Source organism: Chaetura pelagica, unplaced genomic scaffold (genome assembly GCF_000747805.2).
Source record: "Chaetura pelagica isolate M959 unplaced genomic scaffold, ChaPel_1.0 scaffold24, whole genome shotgun sequence".
Lineage (NCBI taxonomy): Eukaryota > Metazoa > Chordata > Aves > Apodiformes > Apodidae > Chaetura > Chaetura pelagica.
Window position 1 is genome coordinate 4,238,261 of NW_009953077.1, and position 27,286 is coordinate 4,265,546.

General features: G+C 47.8%; 1 protein-coding gene across 2 annotated transcripts in view; it reads right to left on the reverse strand.

Moving 5' to 3' along the window:
- Window positions 1–2,781: 2,781 nt before the first annotated feature.
- The window catches only part of RAD54L2 (RAD54-like 2 (S. cerevisiae)), a 40,749-nt gene continuing 16,244 nt past the window's right edge, over window positions 2,782–27,286 (reverse strand). The window contains exons 2-22 of one of the 2 annotated variants that reach the window (XM_009996925.1): window positions 24,915–24,939; window positions 21,125–21,298; window positions 19,589–19,728; window positions 17,796–17,927; window positions 16,804–17,036; window positions 15,875–16,057; window positions 15,553–15,686; window positions 14,090–14,286; window positions 13,218–13,560; window positions 11,401–11,578; window positions 10,576–10,827; window positions 9,767–9,885; window positions 9,341–9,456; window positions 8,532–8,631; window positions 7,990–8,195; window positions 6,842–7,017; window positions 5,965–6,161; window positions 5,662–5,858; window positions 5,083–5,172; window positions 4,440–4,532; window positions 3,179–4,228 (exon numbers count right to left, since the gene is read on the reverse strand). In XM_009996925.1, the coding sequence (XP_009995227.1) occupies window positions 3,240–4,228; window positions 4,440–4,532; window positions 5,083–5,172; window positions 5,662–5,858; window positions 5,965–6,161; window positions 6,842–7,017; window positions 7,990–8,195; window positions 8,532–8,631; window positions 9,341–9,456; window positions 9,767–9,885; window positions 10,576–10,827; window positions 11,401–11,578; window positions 13,218–13,560; window positions 14,090–14,286; window positions 15,553–15,686; window positions 15,875–16,057; window positions 16,804–17,036; window positions 17,796–17,927; window positions 19,589–19,728; window positions 21,125–21,298; window positions 24,915–24,939 (4,274 nt within the window). In that variant the 3' untranslated portion in view covers window positions 3,179–3,239. Of the gene's footprint in view, window positions 4,229–4,439; window positions 4,533–5,082; window positions 5,173–5,661; window positions 5,859–5,964; window positions 6,162–6,841; window positions 7,018–7,989; window positions 8,196–8,531; window positions 8,632–9,340; window positions 9,457–9,766; window positions 9,886–10,575; window positions 10,828–11,400; window positions 11,579–13,217; window positions 13,561–14,089; window positions 14,287–15,552; window positions 15,687–15,874; window positions 16,058–16,803; window positions 17,037–17,795; window positions 17,928–19,588; window positions 19,729–21,124; window positions 21,324–24,914; window positions 24,940–27,286 lie in introns of both variants that reach the window. The other variant, XM_009996924.1, reaches the window with a different exon arrangement.

Sequence of the window (27,286 nt, forward strand, 5' to 3'; positions counted from 1 at the left end):
GGGGTAGAGGGAGTCCCATGGGAGAGAGCTCAGAGAGGTCCCCCGACTTTGAAAGCCCCTGGATAACCCACACAGGTTCTGTGGGATGGAGGAAGTCCTTTCCACAGGTACCTCCAGTCTCCTTGGAGCAGCCCCAGTCTCTGCCAGCCCCCATGGGAGCCCCGTGTCAGGGCATCACAGCTAACTCTGCAACCACTTCTCAGCAGAGCAGACCCAGCCTCTTATTAAGGGGCCACACCACACCAGCTAGGGTAGCTGGAGCCGTGCTCAGGGCACCATGTTGTGGTTGTCCCATCCATGGGTATTTGCCAGGGAGAGGAAGCTCCTCGCAGCTGTTTGCATCCAGGCACAGCCCCATCACCAGGGGGCAGCCAAGGTCTCCAAGCCACCACAGCCACACAGGAGCCAGGAGAGCCCTCACTCCTCACCCTGACACAGGGAGGTTTCCAGCTGGCTCCCAGCACAAAGTGTGTGCCCTCTGGCAGCCAAGCACCAGATGCCTCCATCTTCTATGGCCACCGGCCTTGGGCTATACCAGGAACCCTAAGGAGGACTTCAGACAGCAGCATGGGGATGTGCCAGGGCCTGCTCCCCTGGCAAGGCAAAGGGTACCACATCCTGAGCTATAGTGCCAACCGTCCCCAGATGAATCTCCATGCTTTGTCTCAACACACAGCCACAAAAAAGCCCCACTCAGAGAGGACTCAGGAGGGTCTTTCAGATGAGCCCCAGTACCCTGACCACCACCAGTGAGGATCAAGGATCTGCTGAGGGTCTACTCGTGCCCCAGCCTCTCCCACACCCCCACAGGTCTCAACACTTGATACTCTTGACAAGGAAAGCCCTTGCCTAGGTCCGTTCCCCAAATCCACTGGAAAACTGACAGCCTCACAGGGATGCAAGAGACATCTGGGCAAGCTGGTCATACAATCAGTGGCACATGGTTGTGCATGAGGTGGACATACAGAGCACAGGAGGGCATGACTCACAGACGCAGCACTGTCAAGTCTTTGGAGAAACTTGCATGAACACCATCAGTTAATTTGCTTTGTTACTTTTGTGGGGGGGTTTGATTTTTATTTCCATGGTGCATCCAAAGACAAGTTGTCCAGCAGTTTGCTCAGAACCCCTCGGTTTTCAACTCCTAGGATATGTTAAAGAAGAAAGCACTATTTTAATGTTTGTTTTTTTAAAAAAAATAATTAAAATAATTTGCATAGCTAAACTGTTGATCTAAGGCTTCTATGAATGGTGTGGTTATGTTTGACAGACAATGTCCATTAAACAGAGAAAGACACTAGGAAAGCCCCATAACATTTTTTATTATGTTTTTGTAACACACGTGTGCACACACACCTCTCTCTCTCTCTCAGGAAGGGAGGTCCCCATCTTCCAGCACCCCCTTTGATGAAGGATGTCAGGACATCCTGCCCTTTCCTACATCCAGTTGGTCCCAGCAAACACCAGTGACTGCAGCTTCCACGGCCCTGTAGGTCCCCTACAAGCTACCACTGCTCCAAGGACCCAGCCACACTCCAGAGACATCCCACATAGATGAAGCACATCTGCCTGCTGATACCCAGACGTGACAAGGTTCCTGGATTTCCAGCCTCCATCCTAACACATTCACACACACCCAGTCACACTCACCAGGCCAGCTGTGTGTGGGTAGCCCAGCCCCTCCTCAGGAGCCCTGGCACCATGGCAAGCAGGTGGCATGTTTGCTGCCAGGGCTGGGGCAGCCTGTGCACCTGTGGGGCAGAGCAGGGCTGGGCACCAGTCCCTGCCTGGGGGAAGGCTTCCTTGGCAGGAGCTCTGCCTTGGCAACTCCACACACCTCGCAGCACCTCCTCATCACTGGGAAAGAGCACAGGAGGCTCCCACACAAGCTCCTCCACCTGCCCCAACATGACAAGAGGCCTTCATCCTCCCTCCAGCTGCTGCAGAACACTCGGAGCAGCTCCTCCCTGCTCTGGCACGATCCCCCGATGAGGCACATCCAGACAGTCTCCACAGCTGGACCTGCTTCTAGGCTATACTTTGGTCAACCAGCTGCTCCTTCCCACACAGACAACCCAACAAGCAACCACTGTGTGATGGAGGCCAGCATTTTAATTTTTTTTAATATGGAAATTAATTTAAAAGTAGTAAGAAAGAGTCCCCCAAACAATAAATATTACGCCTTCATGAAATAAATTAACGTCGAGATTCTCTGCAGGGGGAAGTTGCTCCAATCACAGATTCAACAGCAAGCAGCACTGGGTCCAGTGTCCCCCCCAACCTTTTCCACTGCCTGGTGCAGTGGAGAAGCAGCAGCGAGCCCACCTACCCCTGGATCTGCTGGGTCACAGCAGGGTGAGATGTGGCCTTCACACAGCCTGGTAGGGCCGTGGAGCTCAGGAAGTCACCCTGATTCCCCTCCGACAGCCACTGAGATATCTGGGAATGCTCCACTCATCTGGCACATGGAACCAACCTACCTTGGATGAGACCTTCCACAAGGGCCTGTGGAAGCCCCCCACCAGAGCCCTGCTCTCCACGCTGTGGCAGGAGCCTGCCTGGAGCCCTCACACTAGTTTCACGTGAATTTGAAGAGGATGACAAATTGTTTGTGGGTGTTTGTTTCTTTTTTTTCTTTCTTTCTTTTTCTTTCTTTCTTTTTTTTCTTTTTTACATCAATCCCCCCTCCCCCCATCCCAACATACACAACATAGAAGGCCCCCCCCATCCCTCCCTGGAAAAAATGCTTCATCCCCAACCTCTGTTGGAGTCACTCCCCGGCCCACACCTCCTGGAGTGAGAGAAGTTCACAGATAAGGCAGTTCATGTGAGAGGGAACTGGGCCCTGCCAGCGGTCAAGCCCATGTCTCCAGGCCTGAGAAGGGCAGTGACTCGCAACATCAAGCCTCCCCTTTCCAGACAAGACAGAGAACAGAGACAGACAGACAGACAGAGCGTGGGAGGGAGGGGGAGGCACTCCTAGGGTTTGCACTGCTGTTTCCCTCCTCCCTCTAGGTCCACTCTATCCCCCTCCCATCTCCCAGCCCCCAATACAATTCAGATCCTTGACAGCTAAAAAACAAGAAAACAAAATGAAAAGAACAAAACAACCCCCACACCACACCCTTTGCATCCTTCTCCACCCACTGTCATAGCCCAGAGGGGAAATTCTGACTCCCAAAAAGGTCCCACAACTTTTGCCTCCTAGCAGAGCTGACACTGAGCAGGAGCTGGGCCCATTATTTCCCTGTGATCTCTATAACATCGTCGTCTTTGTCCTCGTCATTAGAGCTGCATCCCACCTCTGGGACTTCCTGGGGTTCAAACTGAGGCACCTGGGACCGAAGAAGGCCCCCGGCCGGGTAACCCGAGTGAGGGGACATGTAGCCAGGGTAGGCAGATGCCATGCTCCTGGGAAGGCTGCTAGGCAAGACGGGGGCTGGGAAAGGAGCAAACATCCTGGGCTCGGGCAGGAGTGACTGCGTGAAGGGAAGCGAGTAATTGGGCAGCACCCCCGTCAGAGAAGGGTTTAGCATGAACGAGGGGACGCTGGCGGTGGCTGAGGTAGCAGCAGAAGAGCTGGCGGTGCCGGCTGTCAGCAGAGGGTCAGTAGTCACAGGGAACACCAGATGAGGATCTGAGAGTAAATTGGGCAGCTGGTAATAAGAGGAGCCAGTGCCCATGTACAAGGAGTTTCCTGGTTGGGAGGCAAATGGATGGGTTAGGTTGTGGTTTAAAGAGACAGGAGGCATGGCGAACCCACCAGAGACGGGGTACCCGTGTTCGTAGGGCTGCACGGACGATGGCAACTGGCGCTTCTTCTGCTGCCTGTGGGCTTGCTCCTCCGGAGCCGAGGGCGAGGTCGACTTGCGCTTGTTGCCCCTTAAGTCCAACACCGAGTGGGCATCGATGTGCTGGCTGGTGGCTGGCAGGGCTGAGGACACAGAGGGAGCCACGCAGTGAACGCCCACGCGCTGCTCAGCTCCTCGGGCTGCCAAGCCGGGCGCGTTGTCTGTGCGAGCAGGGGTTCCTTGCGCCACGTTGGTGCTGGGGGAGCCGTGCCGGGACTCGCGGGCGGCTGCTGCCTCCGCGTACTGCTGCAGCTCACTGATGATCTCGGGGCTGTCGGGGGATATGGGCCGAGTGAGCTCCTCGGCGCTGGGGAGCTGTGGTGATGAGGCACTGTGTCTGCCATTGCTCGTGGACTCCAGTGAAGAGCTCTGGGAGCCTAGAAACAAGCAGATGGAGGATGCTGAGAAGGAAAGTCTTGAAGAAAAACCTGAGGGTCAGGAAGGGGAAAGGAAGGTGGGGATATTATGGGAAGATGGTGGGATGAGCTCTGAACACAGATGTGATGGAAGGCAGCCAGGGAACATGTCCCAGACACTCAGGTAGGACAGCACAGGAGCAAGCCTCACACAGCACTCACAAGCCCCTACCTGAGGCAGCAGTCCGGCGGTCTTCATTGCCCTTTGGCTTCCCAGTGGTCCGGATAGCAAAGATTCGCCCGTCGCTGGTCCGGATATACGTCCCTGGAACAGAGGCAGAAAAGCTTCATACATGATTCCTGTGAGCCCGTGAGGCTGCCCAGACAGGAACAGGACAGCAGTGCTGCAGGAGGCCAACCCACAGACCACGCAGGGAGGAAGATCAGTGGGTGGCTTCTGCCTCCTTCCTCCTCATTTCCACCCTTTCAGCTTTCCCAGATTGGAGCTCACCCCTTCCCAATGTGCTGCCAGTGGGGAATGTGGAACTTCATGCTTGGGGTTGAGTTTGCTCTGGGAGCACCAAGAAGTGTACAGTACATAAAGTGGGCATTGTGAGAATGGGACACTCAGCCACAAAGTTCAACAGCTCCTCTCAGAGGCAGCAGCAGCCTCAGCTGCAATAGTCCTCAAGAGTTAGCTACAACAGCACACTCAAAGCACAGGCTGCAACAGAGCCACTGATGAGTCCAGATCTCTTCCCCTTCTTGTTTCTTCTTCTCTCAGGAGACAGATTCATGCTTTAATTTCCTTTTCCATGCTAATTAGCATTGGCTAGGACCCTACCCACAAGTCTTACTCAGACAGAGAGGCTTACCTTTTGTCCCTCGGATGATGTGGATGCTCTCGCCAGCACTGATTCTTGCCTGTACATCAGTGGATGTGTTTGTACCCGGAATCACAATATCTGGCAGTGGGGGAAGAAAGAGAACAGTGTCCATGAAACTACACACAAGCACATTCAGGATCCAGGAGGTCCATCACCAAATCCCTCTGCTTGCAGTGCAGTTGTCTCTCCTGTGCACTGTGCTATAAGTAACCCCTGGGTTTATTTCTGAACAGCACAGGAAGGTAGGAGGCTCCAAGGAGGCAAATGCCATGCAGCTCTGGTACAGCATCTCTCATATCCCAAAAAAGGACAACTGGTGACAGTGTGCAGGCCCTTTCAAGGGGAATTCACTCCCAAAACCCCACCAGGCCCATGCCCCTTGCACACCTGCAGGGAAAGTCCTCTGAGAGCAAGGGAACCACTGAAATGTAGAGAGGCAGTCTCAGTGGCTCTGATGCTCATCTGACCACAGCCCATGTGGGCATCAACAACTCACCTTGCTCCTCAATTCACCATGGGCATCACAATTCTGTGATGGTCATGTCACTGTGACCATCAGCAACTCACCTGTGGTGGTGACAATCTTCTGCACAAAGACACCAGCTCGCTGTAGATAGTTGATAGGGAAGTTGACGGTGGTGTTGGAACTTGAGGTTGATCCCATGCTGCCCATGGGGACATGCCGGGGCATCATGGGGATGGGGGTGGATTGAACTGGGCGGACACTCGCCACCGGCTTGTCCTCACCCTTGAGAGCTGGTCGCCTAGTGAGAGAGGAAAGTGCAGTGCCCCCACTGACAGGGCTAAGCTCCTCTGCCCCCTCATTTCATGTCGAGAGCACAGGAGGAAGGGGAAGAGGCAGGTACTCACCAGTTCCTCTGGCTAAAGGCAGGGATGCTGGTCAGACTCTGGTCACTGGCTGGGTAATACTGTGCGTAGGACGGCCGGGTGTAGGGGACGGATGCTCGCTTTTCCTCCTCATAGCTCTTCTTGGCTGCTTTCTTCTCTGCCTTGGTCAGCTTGTGCTCCTTCCGGTCGATCAGCAGTGACTCATGCTGAAAAGGCTCCTGCAACCCCACAGCACTGAGGTTTTGACACCAACACACCACAAGAGGGAACCAACATGCCCCAAATGGCTGCCACCTGGTCCCTTCATCCACGCTCTCTCCATGCAGGCTGGAGCAAGGAAGAGGGGAGCTGGGAGACAGAGTCGGTCACGGCAAAGCACGCGTGGGGAAAAGCTGTGGATGTAGTCAAGGCCATCGCTTACCATGAGCACCCAGCAAAACCCACGACCCAAAGGCCAGGGGAAGAGCACAAGGACAGAGCCTGCCAGGATGTCACACAGCCCCATGGCACCCGGTCACAGGCCTGCTCTGCAGCAGCACCCTACCAGGGACACTCTTCACAGGCAAGTGCTGGCTATCCTAGCTTTGGTTTAAAGCCACCCCAGGAAGAGAGCTGGCAGCAAGCTGGAATATGCCACTGCCACCTTCCTGGCACAGCATCAAACTGAAGAAAGGGTTGGCCCCAAACCTGTCCAGGACAGAGGTGCTACTAAATGTGTAGAAGACGCTGCAGGAAAGGGATGGGCTCTTAGGGCCCTCTCTAGAGATTTTTTTACCTATTCCCACCAGTACACATATGCATCCTTCTTGTTACCATGTCCCCATCACACAGCCAGACTCCTCCAGCCCTACACATGCTTGTCCAGTGTGGTGTCAGTAAGGGAGAGCACTGGTCTTACCTTGGTGATGAGGTGAGGATACTTGAGACAGGCTAATTGTAGAACAGACTCCTTCATTTTGCATGGATTGAGGGAGAGCTGAGCAGGGTCTGATTCCTCTTCCACAAAATGCAGCAGGTTCTCCACCTCCCGTCGGGTGAAGTTCAGCACTGGATTCAGATCATCCACCACCCGATCTGGAAAAGAGAGGGAACAGAGTGAGCAGAGAAAGGATGAGATAGGTATAGCTGCCTGCTGCCCTTCCTGCACTCCTGTCCTAATAGAGCTCAAATTAATAACCAGGTGCTGTAATTTATAAAACCCCTTTGAATCAAAAGCTCAGAAAAGCAGCCCTGCCTTGTAAGGACCTGAAAGTTTTCCTTGGACATTTCTCCCTGCACACAGGGCAAATGGGAGCACGTGGAGAAAACACCTATATCCTGGACTCTCCTGGGATCCAGGCCAGCTGCCAGGGGACTCCATCTCAAGTACAAGAAAGCATACTGAGCCATTCACCCAGGGCTGCTGCCTCTGAAGCTGGATTTCAAGACAAAGGACACAGACAGAACCCTTTTTGGGTCACCATAACCCTCAGATGCACGCTTTACAAGAGCAGCCTGACAGCTGGCACAAGTCAGCACAAAAAGATACTTTTGGTACAAGGGCAGGTCAGAACTGGAATGAATGAAATATTCTTGGCTCCTAAGCAAGCACTATCAGTCAAGGGCATCAACACATATTTTAATTTTGCTATTTTTCCTCTCTTGCTGGTGGAGAAATGGAAGTACAAAGCTATTTAACAAGTAATGCCCAGGCACAGGGGAAAACAGGATTAGCACTCCCCAAGCCTCCAGTTTCTTTCAGCAGTCAGGAGAGTAGCAGAGAAAGTAAACAGCACTGCATTTGACTGGTAGCACAACCCTGCTGCAGGATGCTGGCTCTACAACCCCTAGTACTCTGTCATGGATTTTCATGCCGTTTTCTTCTCGGGTCTCATGTTACTGTCAGCTCATAAGCATCAAACATAGCCCTAGGATAGTGTTGCCATCACTTCTTTGGCTGTTTTTCAATCTTAGAAAAAAAAAGTTACAAAAGCTACAGAAACAGGACTTAAGGAAGCTAAAAGGAGTGAAAGCCAAGAGTGGAGTGCCATGTCCATCCACACATACCCGACATGCCCTGCTTGGAGATCTGACGGTCATAGATCTTCTTCTCAAGGGTGTAATCAGAAACCAGTCTGTAGATGTGGCACGGCTTCTTCTGCCCGTAGCGGTACACTCGGCACACGGCCTGGGCGTCATGGCACGGGTTCCAAGAAGCATCAAACACCACCACTCTGTTGGCTCCAATGAGGTTGACACCCAAGCAGCCAGCACTGGAAATTAAAGGCAAATTTCAAATTGTTGTCCTGCCCAATTTTCAAAGCTTCCAGGCAGGGCAGCCATCTCAGCCAAGAGTCCATGAGGTGTCTCTGGAAAGTTCCTTCCAGTCATACAGGCAATTTCAAACCTGTGTTTGGTTTCCAAGACTTTTTTTTTGTTAAGTTGCTGCAGAGGACTAAAGCTAAAACTTTATGCCCTCAGGGAATTCAAAAGCAGATGGCACCATCACCCCATAGTGTCCTGAGAGCACATTACAAAGGCAGTTAAGAACTGAAAACCAAGCACCAGCATGAGTCCTCCCCTGCGTCCTTCTGCTCCAGCCAACTTACCGTGTGGACAAAAGGAAGAGCCAAACTGAGGTGTTGCTGGGGTCATTGAACTGGTTAATCAGTCGTTCCCTTTCTGAGGCAGAGGTGCTGCCATCCAGTCCTGTGAAGGACATTAAGGACACATTTAAAAGCTCTCTGTGTTTGGGGCAATCCCATCAGAAAAAACCCACTTCCCAAACACTGAGCTTTGACACTGGTTCCCAATGAATTCTAGATCTTCCTCAAGTCATGCACTCTGGGACCTCAACCAGATCACTTTGTACATCTAATTTGCCCAGCCAGGCAAGTGCAATACAGCCAGCCAGGTTGGGATTTGTTCAACTGAAAGACCAAGCAAACCACTGCTCATGTTTGGCAAGGCCAAGACTGGGAGTGCTACAACACAACGAGCTCCTTAGGGCCCCATATGAGGCAAGACAGAGAGCAAGCAAGAGCAGCAGGCACAGAGGCCTCAGGTATGCTGGAAGTTTAAGGAACCCAGAGAAAGCAAATTGTGAAAGCCTTTGGCAAAACCCCATAGACTGGATCTGAGCACAGTGAGTCCTGGTCTAAAGGAGTGTGGGGGGGATTATCTCTCCATTCCTGGGCAGCAGCTTGCTTATGGCAGCTCTGCAAAAACCAGGAACAACTGACACTGTCTTCCCAAGCAACTAAAGTAAGAGTCATCTGAAAGAGACTTCATCAGAAGAATGCTTCAGAAGAACACTTTCATCCTCACAGACAACCAGAAGAAGATGGTGGGTGCCCTTCAGGAATTTCAGTCCATCACAGAAGATCAAACAGTGTCACACACAACTGGCTGCACTCACTGTAATAGCTGATGTTTCGGACCCAGCTGTGAACTCCTCCATCTGAGCCTGGAGGACTTGGCATTGGTCTCTTTGCCAAAAACTCTTCAATGACAGATAACGTGGACAAGCTCTGGCTGCAAAACCAAGATCTCTGTTCAGGAGAAAGCCCCCACAGCAGCAAAAGTGGAGTGTCAGAACTCTTCCCCAGCCATGACAGCACTGACAGTTGTCAAACCCTGTTTCTGGCAGCACACCTCTCACTAGTAAACTTGATAGTGGCAGAAGTGTAAAACCCACAGAGGAAAACCAGGATCTAATACACCAAAGGGGAAAAGGGGAACTGCCAGACCACTCACTCCATGTAAAAACCTCCTAGTACCAGGAAGGGTTTAACTGCTCCAGGATTTAAGTGACTGCAGGAGCAGCTGTTGATACTTTGCTTACCTGAAGACCAAGATCTTGTCTCCAAGCTTCACACTTTCCTCAATTAGGTGGAACAGTAACACCATCTTGGGTGAGTTCTCCAAGACTCCCGTCTGGTAATCACACAAGATGTCTTTGGCCTACCGAGAAACAGGAGACTATTACAGGAGAAGTTGCTCATTCTGTTTAGTTCAACAATCCTGTTTCAAGGTGAGAGAAATAAGTCATTGCAGAGAGGTTATGTACATCCAACCAGGTCCAGGTGACAATGTCACTCTCAATTCACAGAATAGTCATGGTTAGAAAGGACCTCTGAGATCACCAAGTGCAACCACAAAAACCGCTGCTACCTCTCATTCCAGAAGCTGCAAATGACAAACTTCTTGGAGTATGAATGAACAAGCATCCTCTTAAACTCTCATGACATTCTACCCTGTCTCAAGACCTCTCCTCCAGCCCACTAGATTTACCCCCATCTTATCTAGATTAAAATTCACCCAAACACCTTTTTATAGAATAACACCTTTTTATAGAATAAAGTCCACAGCCTTTTTAGTCAGATGAAAACAATGGTATAGATGAGTGTTGCCTGCACTCCATCTCCACAAGAGCTCCAAAATCCTACCCAGTGCCATGCAGACATGCTTCTCAAGATGCTCTGTGGTAGAGAAAATGGATGAGAAATCCCCAGCTTTTAAACAGAAGAGTATTTTCTTTGCCCTAGTTCAGAAAACTGTCCAACAAAAAGAGGTGCAGTCTTTTCAGAGTAAGTATCTAGTCTTTGTTTGTCATAACTCTCCAAATGAAGTGTTTCCAGAGGTGGTACTCACCCACTCATAAGTAACGACCTGATTTGCTCTCTCCTGAAAGGGGTTGAAGCCAACACTCTGGAGGAACTTGCTATTGGTAGCTTCTCCAACTGGTGATGCCAAAGCATTACTCTCTGTTTTGACTTTAACTCCCTGAGGCTGGCAGCGGGAATTAGTACTTGCTGTGCCAAGGTCATCCACATCCAAATCCTGCTCATTTGCCAGATTCTCCTTTTGCAGAGCTTCATACAACACATCTGGATGGTTCCAGATCTGAAGGAATAAGAAAAGAAAGTGGTTAGGCCTGCACTGGCCTGATGCCCACTAAAAATTATGGACTGAAAGCCCCCACAGCAATTCAATCAACTCATCATCACCCCACATGGAACTGGAAGGTACTGCAGAGAAAGCCAGTCTATCAAAGTAGTGAAAACAGAAAACGTGTCTCTACCATGACACAAGGTAAAAACCATCTTAACCAAGGCTCTCCTGACTCTGTAACTGCTGAATTCCTTCCTTAAGAACAAAACAGAAGGCCACTATGCACTTCTCACAGCACAAATGCAGAGGAAGCCGCTTGTTTGCATTGCAGCAGGAAAACGGTTACCATATCAGCCCAGTCCATTTGGTGGCTGCATGTTTCTTGTACAAATTTGAACAAGACATTTAACATCCCTGCACCCCAGATCTGCAAGTGGGGATAACAATTCTGCTGGGCCATTGCAGGGCACTTCAGGGAGAGAAGATGCTCCTGGTCAACTATACTTTTATGTCCCATTTTCACTCATATTCCTGCCTCTCCCTTACATGCCAGAATATTTCTTTGCAGCTCCTGCCCAAACCTACCTTACAACAGACACAGAAAGCTTTGAGTGGGTTCAGTCCCAGCCAGCCACTGTTGCCTGCATCTCGGAACCGGTTCATGAACTCAGTATACAGGGCCCGCTGGATCTTTGAAAGCCGTACCAAAATGACATGTTCCTCCTTAGATGGGAGTTGAACCTTCAGCACATTGTGGCCTCGCCTGTGGAGGAAGTAAAGAGACAGAGATGAACAGAGGGAAGGGAATTTCCCAATCTGATCTCTCTGTGGCTGCCTGGAGAGTAAGATTTTGACTTCTCGCCCACCTGGCTGCAGGGAGAAAGAGCTCTAGTTGCATGATCCTCTAATGCATGACACTTCTGAGACACCCTCCCTGCAGCCAAACACCAGCTGTAAGCACAATCACAGAGATCTCAAATGTTACCAAGCTCTAGTACAGGTCACAGTGTTAAGAGGATGATGAAAGTCCTGCTTTACATGGTAGTTGAAAAGCAGAAGTAAGACCTAAGGTCTCTCTTTAGCTCTGCCAATGACTAAGACACTCCATCCAAATTACTGGTCCAGCATTTTAGAACCCTCATTTGAGAACAAAGCTGATTCATTTCCAGAATGGTGGAGACACTGACACTTTTCCTGAGGGTTTCTGAAATGCTTTCAGATCCTGGGGTAGAGGATGTCAGGAAGTGCACATCCAAATTAACTACTAAGACATCAAAATAAGCCTGAGGTCACTCCGGTGACATTGGAGGTAGTGTTCTCCATTATCAGTCTGTGGTACCAAAGCAAACCAATTTTCCTTCTACTCCCAAGGAAAAACAGAGCCATAAGAGCCACTCTGCAGTTGACAGATTGAACAAGACAGAGATTCTGAGAGAAATACGGTTGCTAACTTAAGGATCTCCCCTGTGGTTTTCTCTGTATGCTTAAGATCCTCCCACAAAGATAGGTGCATGTTTAAAACTCAAGCCTGAGAGGCTGGACCAATGAGCCAGGACCAACTGTATGAGGTTCAACAAGGCTCAGTGCTGGACCCTGCACTTGGGTCAAATAACTCCATGCAATGCTCCAGGCTTGGGGAAGAGTGGCTGGAAAGATGCCCAGAGGAAAAGGATCTGGGGGCCCAGGTGGCCAAGGCAGCCAACAGCATCTTGGCTTGTATGTGAAACAGTGTAGCCAGCAGGACCAGGGCAGGGATTGTCCCCCTGTACTCAGCACTGGTGAGGTCACACCTTGAATCCTGTGTTCAGTTTTGGGCCCCTCAGTACAAGAAGGACATTGAGGGGCTGGAGCGTGTCCAGAGAAGGGCAAGGGAGCTGGTGAAAGGTCTGGAGAACTATGAGCAGCATCTGAGGGAACTGGGAATATTTAGTCTGGAGAAAAGTAGGCTAAGGGGAGATCTTCTTGCTCTCTACAACTACCTGAAAGGAGGCCGGAGTGAGGTGGTGGCTGATACCTTTCCCAGGTGACAAGCAGTAGGTCAAGAGGAAATGGCCTCAAGTTGTGCCATGGGATTTTTACATTGAATACTTGGAAAAAATTCTTCACCAAAAGGGTTGTCAGGCATTGGAACAGGGAAGTGGTTAAGTCACCATCCCTGTAAGTATTTAAAAGACATGTAGATGTGGCACTCAAGGCCATAGTTTAGCCATAGACTTGGCAGTGTGGTAGTTTAATGGTTGGACTTGATGATCTTAAGGGTCTTTTCCAATCTACATGATTCTATGATTCTCTAAGGCAGCAAGATTAGCTGTACTACACAAGCTCAGCAAACAAGAAGGTTAATTTGGGATGAAGGAGCTGTTTGCATGGACTACATCATGAAGAACTCCTTGTGGACTCACCGCTGCACAAAGCCTTCCAGCAGGCTATGCAGGACATGGCTGCGATACCTCATGAGGCGAACATCTTGAGGGGTGCTGTCAATACACTGCCCATTCAGGATGGGGCGCTCAAACATGTTGCTGAATTCCTGCCGGGAGCCTAGGAAGTCAGGTCGGACAAAGTCCACCATGCACCAATACTCAATGAGGTTGTTCTGGAGAGGGTAACCAGTCAGCACCACCCGCCGGCGGGAGCGGATGTTCTTCAGGGCCTGCGAGGTGCTGGCATGGCAGTTCTTGATCCGGTGCCCCTCATCACAAATGACCACATCTGGGCCCGGGCGAGACAAAGCTTTCTCAATCCCTGAGGACAAGGAACATTAAGTGTTAGTGAGATGAGTAAGACAAAGTTCTGGTTTTGTATGGTCACAAACTTCACAAAAAGAAAAACAGGGGTAGCCTTGAAAGACAAAAAAAGCAGTATCCATGGGTGGCAGAGAGCAAGGCTGATGCAGGAAATAAAACATAACTAGACAATAGCTCCAATTTAGCATGATGTGGTAATGATCAGGCATGACTGTCCCTTGATTTCTGCTCAGTGACCTGCACTGCATCAAGTTCAGTGTCTCAAATCAGACCAGATTGGTAAATCTCATACAGACAATCCCCTGAGTTCAATTTACTGACTTCCACACTTACTTGCAGCTACTGCAAGAAACAAAAGCCTCAATCAAAGCTCAACCACCTTCTGTCTCCAAAGATACAATCCTGCCCACCAAAGTCTGGTTATGTCAGTGATGCTAAAAGCAAGTTCTAGGTTCTTTCTCTGTGCTGCCACAATTGATAGTCAGCTGGACAGAAGGATCACTCTGTCTTGACGACTGGTCTCCTACCTTTCAGAAGCTCTTGCTGCCTGTCTTCCTCATCCAAGTCAATAATAACAGGGCCAGCTTGTTTCTTTGTTTTCTTCTTCCTGCCAGTGGCAAAGGACTTCTTCAGTGAGAGGAGACGGTACATCTCATATCCCAACAGCAGCACACCACCCTCTATCACCCAGTCATTCACCACCTTTGCACGTGCAGCTGTTGTCCTGCAAAACAAACCAACCAAATGAACTGTAAGCTTTCTTTCCAGTTTCAGTTTGAATCACTGCATCGGAGCCTGCTGAGAAAAAAAGACCCGTTTGATTACATAAAGCATTTCTTACATCAAACCAGACAGAGGAACATGATGAAATTTCTTCAGGAAACAATCTGGTACAAAGGAAAAGAAAAAAGCCTTTGACATGCCACGGGTAGCAGGGTTAAGAATGAGAAATCCTCACAGGAGTTGTAGATGTTTGTCATGTACAAAAGCACATGAGACTTAACAGGATTCTTTTTAAAGAGATGTTGAGGAGACTGCCTCTGCAAAACCCTTTTTCAGAATGAGCTGCTAATGTATGTGGTCTAACAGTCTAGCCATTTATGCCTTGTTGTTGCCTCTTTCAATGCTGGTGTCTCTCAATTATTCCTTCCCTGCTAGTCTGCTCAGAATTGTTTCAGGTCAAGACACTGTCCTCACTCAGTCTTGCCAGAGCACACCAGATCCCATCCAACAGTAAACACCTGGATGGAGCAGCGTTAGCAGATTCAAAGGACATTCCTTTCAGAGGGTGAAGACCTCAACAGGCAAGTATATGAACACAGCTGGTGAGTTCCCTACGATCACTACACTGTCCTGATCTGTACCAGAGAGCTGGCCCAGAATGAAGCAGAGATCCATGAGGCAAGAATACACTCCACACCAGGCTGTAACTGCACTGATTTCTCCCTTCTGGACAAGGGGGTTTTATATAACTTGCCAGAATCCCATAACCACAACACAATTCACAGAAAGTCACAGAATCAGGTAGAAGAATCCCTAAGTGTGTGAAAAATCTCAGGAAAAAACCAAAATATTTAAAATACAAGAGACATGTGGTATAGGGGGCACATGCCTTATGAGTCCCAGGACTCTGACAGGACTAGCAGTACCACCAGAAAAAAACCACAGCACTTCTGCTCCTCCCTGCACAAGCAGCTCTGTCTCTGAAACTGGGTTCCTGATCTCAGCGTATGTGGAAGGACAGAAAGGTGCATCAGCAGTGTGAGAAGGAAGTAGAAGTTACAAACTCAATGGAAGAGACAGTACTTCTCTCCCAGGTGCCAAAATCTTCCACGCAAGACAGCATCCACAATAAATGCAGAGTAGGAAAGATCTGGGAGTTGATAGCACAGAATTAGTCCAAACTAAACAGTCTGCAACAGCAAATCTGGTAACAAATCCATAAGATCAAGTCCTCCAAGAGCTCAAAAGGTCTCTTGCCGGCACCTACTTGTGTTCATCATTCAAGATGTGGACTTTGAAGGTGCGGGGCTGGACCTCTTTGGAGTTATAATCAGCAGGCAGATTTTCAGGTGCTGGCAGCCACATGTTGAACTCTGCTAGCCAGTTTTGGAGCGTATTCACCTGAAAAAGTTAGCCAGAGAAGGATTAAAAACCAAATTGAGTCATCCAGGATTTTAAGAGCAGAAATTAGGACAGCTGGGTCTGGCAGAAGGAACAGACCACAGCATGCAAACTCAGGGACACAGGGAATGAAAGAGGGAGAAGAGCAGCAAGGGTGTAACAGTCAGCCTGTCACATGAGCTACTTACAGGTACAATGGCAAGAACAGTCTTTGCTTCCGTGTGCCGGAAAAGAACATCCAAGAAAGAGATGACCTGTATGGTCTTGCCCAGGCCCATGCTATGTGCTAAGATACACCCAAACCCACTGCTGGTTTTAAATCTCTCCAAGGACTCAACCAAGTTGTCATAGAGGAATCGGATCCCACCAATCTAGACAGAAAAGTAGAAAAGGTATTAGAATAGTGGGAGAAAACAAGATGGGTGTGTATTTGCAGAGTGGAGTGGCAAGCACATCAGGACTGCATAAAAAGGGGATGTTTCGAGTTCACTACTATCTTCTAATCTAGGGAAGACTCAGAAAGTCAGTATTTTTAGATACTCATAAAACTTCCTGAGACTGTAACAATAAATCAAAATTAATTTGCAGCCAGAGAATCTGATTTGGGGTTAATTAGTTGGTTTAAAAGTATATTTTTATTTTTAAAAAATTCACCTAAAGATAAAAAGGAAAAGATTCCTGTCTGTGCCAGATATCACCACACTGCCCATTACCAGGACATCACTCAGGTACAGAACTTCTTGGGCATGACAATAAACTCAAATTCTTATAAAATATTTTGCCCTTGAGCACTGAAGGAATTTTGTTACAAGTTCGGCCAGTAACTAGCAGTACATTCTCATCTCTTTTATCTTGTCATTGAAGATGAGTACAGGATTCTTGAAATAAGAATTTCTCTAAATCCTAATACTTCAATAACTACGCCGGTTATGATATGATAACAACAGCCAAAGTTACACACAGTCCTGGCCTTCCTTTAGTTTGTCCATATCACTTCACTGTCCACAACAGCCACCACCACAACCAGACTGATCACAGACCTCAGCAAATAAGTTCTGTGTAATTACAAGGCCAGCTTGCCTGAACTCATAATATTTTCAAGGCTAATAAAGCCTACCTGATGGGGTTTTACTGCATGTGCAAGCTGAGGAGCCAGGAAAATGTCCTCCTCATTTGGTGGATGATTGATGTTGACAATTACTTGTCCCAGAGCATCCGACTGATTTAAGTCATCATTCACGTGAGAGCCACTGCTCTCTTCACTGCCATCCTCCTCCCCTTCATTGCCAGAGTCACTGCTATCCACAATTTGGAGAGCATCATCCTCTCCTGAACTCAGTTCAATCACTTCTGTAAAGTAACCAAAGCAAAAGGGAATAAGGGCAAAGGTTAAATTGACATTAGGGCTTATTATGCACAGAAAAAAACCCTTATATCTGGAAAACTAGGCTACCATATTTTGCAGTTCCACAATGGCCTAATGACCTATTCTGAGCAAGCAGGCACAATACAGGCACATATCAGGCTCCCCAGGCCAGCATGTAAAAGCCTGAGTTTCCTATGTTTCAGGGAACATTAACTTGGGATGATCCAAACAGAACATGAGACAGTTTTATGTGTTTTACTTTCTCCTTCATGTGTTCTCTTCACTCCCAAATCCAGACAAGCATTTTATCTGACTAAGGACCACCAAGGAAATCAGGGAGAAGTACTCAATCAGAGTAGTATAAAGGAGCCAGGTTAGACCCATTCGGGTCAAAGGACACAAAATGCACTTTCAGTTGCAGATCTGAATACTTAGATGCTATTTTATACACAGCAGATGATGTCACATCTCATGCAAGCATTCTTCAGCAGAGCACCGAGCAGAATTAAGTGCATTTATAAAGTAGAAATATACACAAATTCACAAGAGAGCCTGATAGGCCAAGTTATAAATGTCAGTTTGGACTCAAAGGTCAGAACTAGCCATGTAATTGGAAACCAACAGGCCTGCAAAAATCTGAAGTGATTCACTACTGGAGCATCTGACTAGATGAAAACAGGAGACTTGAGGCTAAATAAACAGCATATTGTGAGAAGACCAGTGTGAAGCAGTTGGTCACTTACCATCTTTAATGCTATTTTTTCCTTTAGCATCATCTTCACTGCCACTGCTGGTACTGTCCAGGCAGATCACTTCCTCAGCCAGAACCTGAGGGGGGAGCTGGGTAGCCTCTGCTGTTCTGAAAACGATGTCCTCTACAAACATAAATTACAAACAATAAGTAATTCATAATAATGGGGAAGGAGACAAAACTGTTCAGAAACCAGACAGTATTTCCTTCCACTTTTTCTCCAATAACTTAGCCCTGGAATTTTCCATAACAGACTCTCACTGTCTACAATACTGCTATGACTCAGCTTCCTGGGTCACAATCTCCTCTTTTCTCAATATGCCAAAACAATAGCCCATTGCTGATGGCACCCTCTCTACTGCATGCCTGGCTGGGGTACACTGACCATGAGACATGCTTAAGTACCCCCACCTCCCCTTTTTTCTTTTTAATTCTTTTTTTTTGTTGGGTCTCAGAAGTAAAAGCTGTTTTTCATCCAGCAGAGAAAGTACCAACTGCTGAAGGGATAACTACCCTTTGTTAGTGGGGACACTGTAATAATTCTATCCCACATATCATAAACAACTTTTGCTGAACCAGACCATTTGTCTGTGTTTAAATATTGCCATGTGGGGAGAGAGCCCAGCTAATGGGGCCAAACTAGAGCCACTGCAGTGACTCAGAAAGCAACATTGTTCTTCTGGGGCTGCAACCTCCTCTGCAACAGTTAGTGTTTTTAATAGCTTGTATCTCCCCACCCCACCACGCTCCCCCCCCCCCCCGTGCAAAAACATTTTGAACACTTGCATTTAAGGGAGAATATACATTTTTCTCAAGAGGCAAAGTCAACTCAAGAACTCCTTACCACTGACACAACTTCCAACTGCACTTCTCTGCCCTTTACATCAGTCTGAGAGGCTATTCTATAAACTAGATCACTGAAATGATCCAGGTTAGAAGACAATGCAAGATGACATATTCACTGGAAGACAAGGGTGATGCTTAATCATTTATACTGCCTGCTATTTCTCTGCTTGCTGAAACATGCAAGAAAGGACAAGGTTACATCATGAACATACGTGCACCCAATCTAACATCATAAACATATGTACACCCAGTCTATTGTTCCACTGTCCCTAATGCCTGACCCATGTACTATCAGACCATTCAAAGTACAAATATGATCTGGACCAAGGACATGGCATTTCTGTCAAGTCTGTTGGTTTAAGCTTTTGTACCAGTTGGAAAGGCAAGAAATACCTGTTCCAGCATCCTTTTTTTCCACACAATTAACTTGTCAAAATATCTTCAAAAAAAGTTAGTTGGCACCTTCACTGTGCAGCCACAGCATCTTGTTTCTGAACTAGCTCAGAAGTGGAATTGGCCACACTGAACCGACAAGTGCTTTGAAACTGCTATTTCAAGAGTTTACACTTGAAAGTCCAAGTGCAGCATAGAAACCTAGAATGGTCTGGTTTGGAAGGGACCTTTAGAGCCCATTTAATCCACCCTCCCTTCAATAAACAGGGACATCTTCAACCAGATCAGGCTGCTCAGAGCTCTGTCCAACCTGACCATGAATGTTTCCAAGGATGGGGCATCTACCACTTCTCTGGGCAACCTGGGCCAGTGTCTTACCACCCTCATCTTCAAAAAATTCTTCCTTATATCTAGTCTGAATCTTTGAGACTCCTCGAGTCCAAAATCATTATCCTTTATCCTACCATGGTCAAGCATGGCACTACCTTCTTCATTTAGCCTCTATCCTTAAGAATCTTATATCAGGTGGCATCTCCCACTGCTTACCAGGAAGAAACTCTAGAGGTACAGTTGGGATAGTGGCTGGATAATCCTTACGCTGCTGCTCTAGCCGTTTCCTTCTCTCCAACTCCTCCTGCTGGGCTGCTTTTGTCACGGCTTCCAGTTGGTCCTCACGCAACAGCTTTCTGAACACAGGAGCACACAGAGAAACATGGATTCGGTTACACTCAAGTTTCTTCCAAAAACCTGAATGGCTGTATAGCTAGCTCAAAAGATGATTGACAAGCTCTAGGTAGTCTGTCAGCTACACAGACCAGGAATATCCTCACCAAAAGCTACAGACAAATTCTACAGCTATTTCAAGACTGTGCTTCCCAACTACAGGTTGACCAGCAGTCAAGAAAAAGTCAAAATTTGAAAGAATCAAAATAATTAAAGGAGGAAAAGTTTGAGTGGGTAAGTATATACTTAAGCTAGGTTATCATAGATTAGTTCTATCTGGATAGATTCTATTTATTGCTATGCAGTTTATAAAGAGAAAATGTATAAAATCATACAAAGAAGATGTATGGGAAGAAAAGGCATCAATTCCCTCACAAAAAGCCATCACCCTGATTCTCCAACATAGTATTTTCCAGAATTAGGACCTTTAATGGCTTTTACAATTGTTTCAAAGGATGCTCTCAAAGAACCTTACTTTTACAGGCAGTTTGCATGACTTCTAAAAGTTGCTTTTTCTGTGCTTCACTTTCACATGTGCAGCCCTGGAAATGAAGGCTCTTTTGCCAGAGGAGAGGTGCAATACAAGCAGGGACAAAATCCAGCTGCCTCAAACTACACTTGAAATCCACCCAACCCCACACTGCAGGGGCATCTCCTCCATCCCAATGAAGTCTCATTTTCCAAGGCCTACTGAATGCTCATTCCAAGAACATAAATCTGTACAAGCTTAAATATGAACCAAACACCACCAGAACACAGGGCAAAAGAGCCACTTGCTGCCATAGGAGTTTCTGCTCCACTGCGACTCCTCTAAGCATTTTAGATCCCCTTGAACAAAATTTAATTTTGAAATACCACCTCACAACCTCTCCCAGAATGTATGTGGTGACTTACACAATCAAACAATTACTGCTTTATAAAATTCAGGTAAAATTGGTTTTCAACATTTCAGTCACCAGTTACAGCATCAGCTTTCCTGCCAGCAAGTACTCAGGATAGTAGAGGGAAGGACTACATTTTAGGCTGTTTGTAGCAGGATCCTCAGCAGCAACTATTTGAAACTGGACATTTACTTAATGGTAGTGCTGTTTTTCAAATACATGTCTTAAAAGCCAGCAGTGGTTTTTTGCAATATATTCCATAACCAAATATTCGCTCTTCTGAAATACCAAACAAGTCTGCACCCACATGCAGCACTCCAGTCTGAGATCATACTACTCCCACTGGTGAAAACCTAAGGTTTTGGAAAAGAAAAGCCATCTGGTTTGCCAGCAGTGGCAAAATGCAGCTCAGAAGTAAGAAGTTTTTGCCCAAAACGCTATTCAGGACCCTCGCTCCTTCTGTCCTGCTGCTACTGACCTTATGTTTCTCCGCATGTGAGACGGTTTCTGAGCCCTCTTCTTTTTGGTGTCCTCAGAGGCCAGGCTCTTGTGCTGGTTCTGCGAGAGTCGCTCTGCCCGCTCACTCTGAGATGAGGTAGTTGAAGTAGAGCGCTGCCATTCTCCATCCTCAGCGTGTTCAACATGGTCACCGCTGAACACGGCATCCTGGGGTTGGTCTGAAAAGACAGGGAGGTCCTGACACAACTGTGTCAGGCTGGCAGCTGCTTTTTGCACAAGCATTCATCAGCCAGCAATCCCCATTTTCAATCATGTGCAAGCACATTTCTCTGAGGGTCAAAACCCGGGTCCTTTCTGACAGTGCCACTCAAAGAGTGCCAAAAAGTTTTATGCTAAGAGTCTGTTCCCAGCAAAAGCCAAGACTAATGCCACTCAACACAGCCCAAAAGTGTCCTGCCAAGAAAACAAGGCAAAATTATTTCAGTCCACATAGAGTATTTACTGTCTCCAAGGGCCTGTTTTCCTACAGGGGCCAAATGAGCTCCAACTAAAACAAGGAGCTCAAATCACTTTTCCTTTGTTTCACAACATTCAAGTGGGCAGAAATCGATGACACCTGTGTAACCATCTCCAAGTTAACAGAACACACCATTCAAGAGACTATCTGGTTCAAACACTGGGTCATGGCTTAGCAGGCAAGTTAGTGGTTTTGTCACCAGGCTCCACTCTCATGATTTAAATGGTAACCTCAGACAAGCTTTTTTTTTTAAAAAAAAAAAAGTGACAATACCTTTTCCACGTTATAAACCACACACGCTCCTTCTCTACATTCTTCTCTTTTCAGACTTGCATTAACGGTTGGTTTCACTCTTAAAGCACTATATGAAATGACACCTTGTTCTATGTGACATTTTGCTCTTCAACAGGCTGCCAGTGACCAAGCTAATGCTTGCAGAGCACAGAAAGGAAATGTTTCTGTTCAAAAGCTTCCCTTGAAATAAACTGTTTCTGACAAGTCTTGTAATAGCTGCTTTGAAGCATCTTGTCCCCATGTCAGACAAAGAGATACTCAGAACCTCATCTCATCAGCAGCTTTCTTGCTTATACATATTGTGTATCTGAGCTCATGACTGAACTGAAATGACACTTAGACAGAACTTTGAAGGAAGGAAGGAAAGAAGACATCAGCATAGAAGAATGTGGCAGATGAAGTAATACAGAACCAACAAGCATCACATTGTGACTCCATGGGATCTGGAGACAAAGAACATCCCTTCTCAAAAAGCTGGGAGCTTAAATGAACATGCTCCAGTCCAGCACAGTGTGTGTACAGGCACCTCTACAGCTGCCACATTGATTTATTAATGCCTTTAAATTAACCTTACCACCAATACCATATCTTAGAATTGAGATGACAAGAACTAGATTCACAACTTGGTCAGAAGCACCATCTTTGTAAGCTTCCTCTCCAGACATCCCACCAGACCTGTCCCAGCATTTGCTCGAAGCCCGTGTCAGAATCCAGTTAGGACTTCAGGGCTCACCCCACCATGGGTCAATACCAGCAGAACAGCTCAAACACTTCTGTGAACATCAGTCCCAGCAAGTGTTGAAGTATGACAAAAAGAGGTATGTGTCTTCTTCACAACTTCTGCGATGAAGGAGAGTTCTTGCTGAATGCAGGGAAGAGTTACATTGCATGTGAAGATAAAGGCAAAGGAGTTTGCTGCTACAGTCAGTAGTTCTCCTACCACAGCCAAGGTCTTGGAGCCCTGTCCTCCCACCATATCTGCTTAAACTTACAAGCTCAGACATCACGAATCACATTGACTTGAAGACAGGGAACTGTGCTGGGAATAAACCCAGTTTTCCAGGCTTTCCAGACAACAGCTCTGCTATTTGAGCTACAGACACATTTTGGTCACATCACCTGTGATTCTTCAGCACTGTTTTCTTCCTCCACCCGTCTCAACTCCTGGTTATATAACTAGATCAAAAAATTGGATGAAATAGGGCAAAGGGAAGCAGGGAGGCTGCACACGTGATCACATTCTCTGGGATGAGTCATTAAGCCAGTGACTATCCGGGAGACAAACACTGCCATGGTTACACTGCTGCCATCTCACCCTGGGCCCAGGGGACCTTGACAAGGCATCAGAGAGCACAAAGTCATGCTTGTTTGGAAGAGGAAGCACTTTTCCCCCCACACCCTAGCAATTACCCACATCACCTTCAAGCAGTGACTCTGCCACCTACAGTGTGCTATGAAAGGATGCCTCCAGGACAAGGGTGATGCTAACAGAATCCAAAGGCTCAGAAGCTCAAAGGTGAGGCCACGACATCTCTTTTCTGCATGTTTCATATTTGTTATGCAAGCCCTAGGTATACTCATTCCACCTCTGCATTTTACTTTTCTTTCCCCTTAACAATGTGTAATACAAGCTCTGGTGAAACATACATGCAGTCAGATCAGACAGGTTTTTTTTAAGAAGAGAATTCTCATCTGAGCAGGAGCCTGAAGCCTAAAATCTGATTATATATTTGGCCCTGCACTGAGTACAGGCCGTCATCTGCCACAGCCATGTCTGCTCAGGCTGGTGTTTGTCCTGCCAGTACAAGTTCTGAGGTGAGGAACACAGTCTGTGCCTCAGACCACATTCCTGACACATGCATCCAGATACTGATACCTCTTCCACACTGGTGATATTACCTAACACCTCACTGATTCAGCTGCAGTGGGATTCAGAGGACAGCCAACTTCTGAGCCTGGTTCCATCCTTGCCACTACAATGAATATTTTCCCAAAGCTTAACTAACACAATGGTAAAAATACGAGTCACTTCCATCTAACCATGCAATGGGTCCCACTACACCTGTGACATAAGCTGGCAGTTACTACCAGGAATTGATTTGCTGTTTTACATTAAACTCCTTGTTGTGTGCACAGCCTAAATCTTACTGCATGTGGAAAGCAAGACTTCCTGTGCATCCATGTGGCTGTGCTCCAGCATGGTTGAGCTCCAAGCCATGTAACTGGGACCCACAGTGAGACAGAAATACATCAGGAAAAAACAACTACACACACAAAAATCTATTTTGTACAAGAAGAGGTTGAGTGTTTGGGTTGGAGGGAGTGTGGGAACAGTCTCACCGAGCAGGTCCCATCAGGTAATCAATGGAATAATTCCTGCCCCCATTCTTCCAAGCCTACATTTACAACAGAAAGGCAATTATGGTTTTGTAACAGGAACTCAACACACTATTCTGACATGGCTGTACAAGTAGCTTTTTACACAACACAAAAATTCCCCAGCCATGTTTGCATGTCGACAATTGCCTGATCATGCTTAAGCCATTATTGGTGCACTCTAGGAAGACCTGGGCAGTTATCCACACTGCCTCAATGAGAAAAGCATTGCCACCAGCCCACGGGTAGCAAAGCCTTGCACAAGGAGGTCAGCCACATATACCCCAGTACAGCTGGGGCAAGAGCAGGCCCAAGTCTACTCAGCAGAAGACAGCCGTGGTCCCCAACAGGGATGTAAATCCATCCACACCACCCTTACACACTGTGGTCACCAAGAATCATCTGAAACACCAGCTATTGGATCCACATCAGCTCTGTTGCCTGTTTTGCACTGTGCTCACCAGAACAGGCACAAAGAGGGTTTGCTGAGCATAGTGGTGACAGCATCAATGCAGACTACAAGCCTGTCAAGCAGCTGCTCCTTCAGGTGAATCACAGCTCTCCAGCTGACAGGTCCCCAGGCAGTTCCCACCCGTCCTTTCTCGCAGACATTTGCACACACCCAGGCATACCATCCTGCAACGTACCTTGAACACCAAGAGGGGCCTTTCTCATGCACTTCAGATGATTAAAATATGCCTGCAATATCAAAACCAAATAGACCTGATCACAGCACAGCTCTGGTTTGTGCTGCAGACCACGGTTTGCTAGTTTTCTTTGCTCACTAACCAGCAGAAACCACCACCCCCAGCTGTACATACAGGTGTTTGGCTTCTCAACCAACTTGTGTGTTAGAGTTTAGAAGTCTCTGCACGGAAGAGACTGTAACTCTGCTCAGATGCTCCCCTGTGGTATGAGTGCCAGAGCTGCCCCTAAGCACCACACAGAGGTGTGACTCATGATGCATAACACAGCCAAAGATCTGTCCCACAGTGGGGCACTTCCTATTGCACCCAAGCTTACCAAACCCAGCTCATCTTTCTGCAGAATATTCTCAAGCTTCCTGTAAAACAGCATGGGATGCAGCCTGGAAAATATTCTCTTGCACCTTTGATTCAGTGTTGAGTTGCTCCTGGCATATAGAGCCTGCTTTGCAAGGGGGTGCAGGGTGTTGTGAAGTGCCATAAAGCTGCAGGTATATTTTTTGGGGTGTGAGATTTCTGTACTAACAGAGTCTTCTCCTGACACTGAGGTGTGTGAGAAACAGCATTACAGTTATATCCAATCTGCAAAACAAACCCAAATCACTCCAAGTATCTGTGCACACACAAGTAAACATCCACAGCTCTAGCAAGAAGTCCAGCACTCCCAGAAATTGCCATTCAGGACAATACCCAAAAGTCCCTTACTTGAGCTGTTGTAAGAGACCTCTCAACAGAAAAAACATTTGTAAGATGGTTACTTCCTTGCATCCTCAGTTACTAGCTCAATAATGCAGCAGGTAGAGGTTCACCTTCCTCCTGGGAAGCCAACTTCCCTACCGGGGTAACTGCCATGACTCCAGGGAAGGCATACCACTGAAAACCAGACACTTGTTTATTTCTAAAATAATTTGACTGCGGAAAGTCAGGAAGCCTAATAGCATTCTTTTGCTGCGTCTTTGGGCTCTATTTCCTACTCCAAGGATAGGGATGTGCACGCATGGTGAGGAAGGTAGCTGTATGCAGAGCAGCAAGGAGTTAATTCTTGCTTTGGGAGCTCTCTTTTGTCCCACACAAAGAGCAGGGAGCTGTTAAATATTACTGCAGGCGTGTGGGAACTTCCATGGAGTTTGTGGGCAATAGCTTGTCAGAGACTAGCTAGTACTAGCTAGTACTACTACAGCCGGTACTGAGCTGTCAAAGCAAGAATGGGAGGAGCACTGAGGGGTGGCAGAAGGAAAACTAATTGCACAGCTCCAGCTGCAACACTCGCAGTTGCTGACACACTGAACTACAACAGTGCCAAAGGCTAGAGAAGTGACTCTGCAGAGTGGGCCCGATTGCAAAAGCATTGACAGGCTGGAAGATGTTCTCTAGGGTTACGAGATGTTTTCCCAGGGCACTGGGCACTGGAGAGGTGTGTGCGTGATGCCAGGGTTCAGCTATACTTGGCACCTGAAAAACAACTGCTCTTTAACTGTGGCACAGCAATAATCTCAGAGGCTGGCAACAGTCAGAGTGCTCTGGTTCATCCTGTTGCATTCAGCTGAAGAAGGACACAAAGTAAGTATTTTCAGAATATTCTATCTCTGTATGCAGCTGTTGCACGGATGTCATGTAAGAAGGAAGGAGAGGTGTCTGCAGAGCACACCCTCTCACAGAGGTGACATTGCGAGAACATTCAAGCACCCCAAGGCTGGAGGCAGGAAATTCCTGTGAAACCCCTCAAAAGGTGTAAAAAGCAAGGGGTAAGCTCAGGCTCCCTTCCTCCACAAAGCCCCCTCCCATGGCCACCTGGTTCCCTCCTCCTGGAGCACCTGGAAAGCCAACCTTCAGGGGGGACTGAGGGGGACACAGCTCCTCCACACTCCAGGCTGCGGCCACCCCCTGCAGCTGCTATCGGGGCAGCTAATTACCAACGAGACTTTGTTCTTCTCGAAAAATAATCAGGCTCAGTGTTCAGCGGCAGGACGCCCCTCCCCGCCTCGACTCTTTAACAAAGCCCTAATTATATAAGCATTATATAACCCGGCACACCTGCCCCCCCGCGCTCCCCACACAGGGCCCAGCCCTCTCCAGCCACCCACTCCTGACAACATGAGAGACAGCATCAGCCTTTCGTCTACACCCCTGGCTTCCTGAGTGCACGGGGTACTCCTGTGCTTGTCTGGGTGCCCCTCATGAATGTCCTCTCCTCTTGGGGGGCTCCCAGGCCTGGCGTGCTGAGCCCCAGCCAAGAGGGCAGCCACACCACCCACCTCAGGCAGTGGGACCCACAGCCCCCCGCACCTCG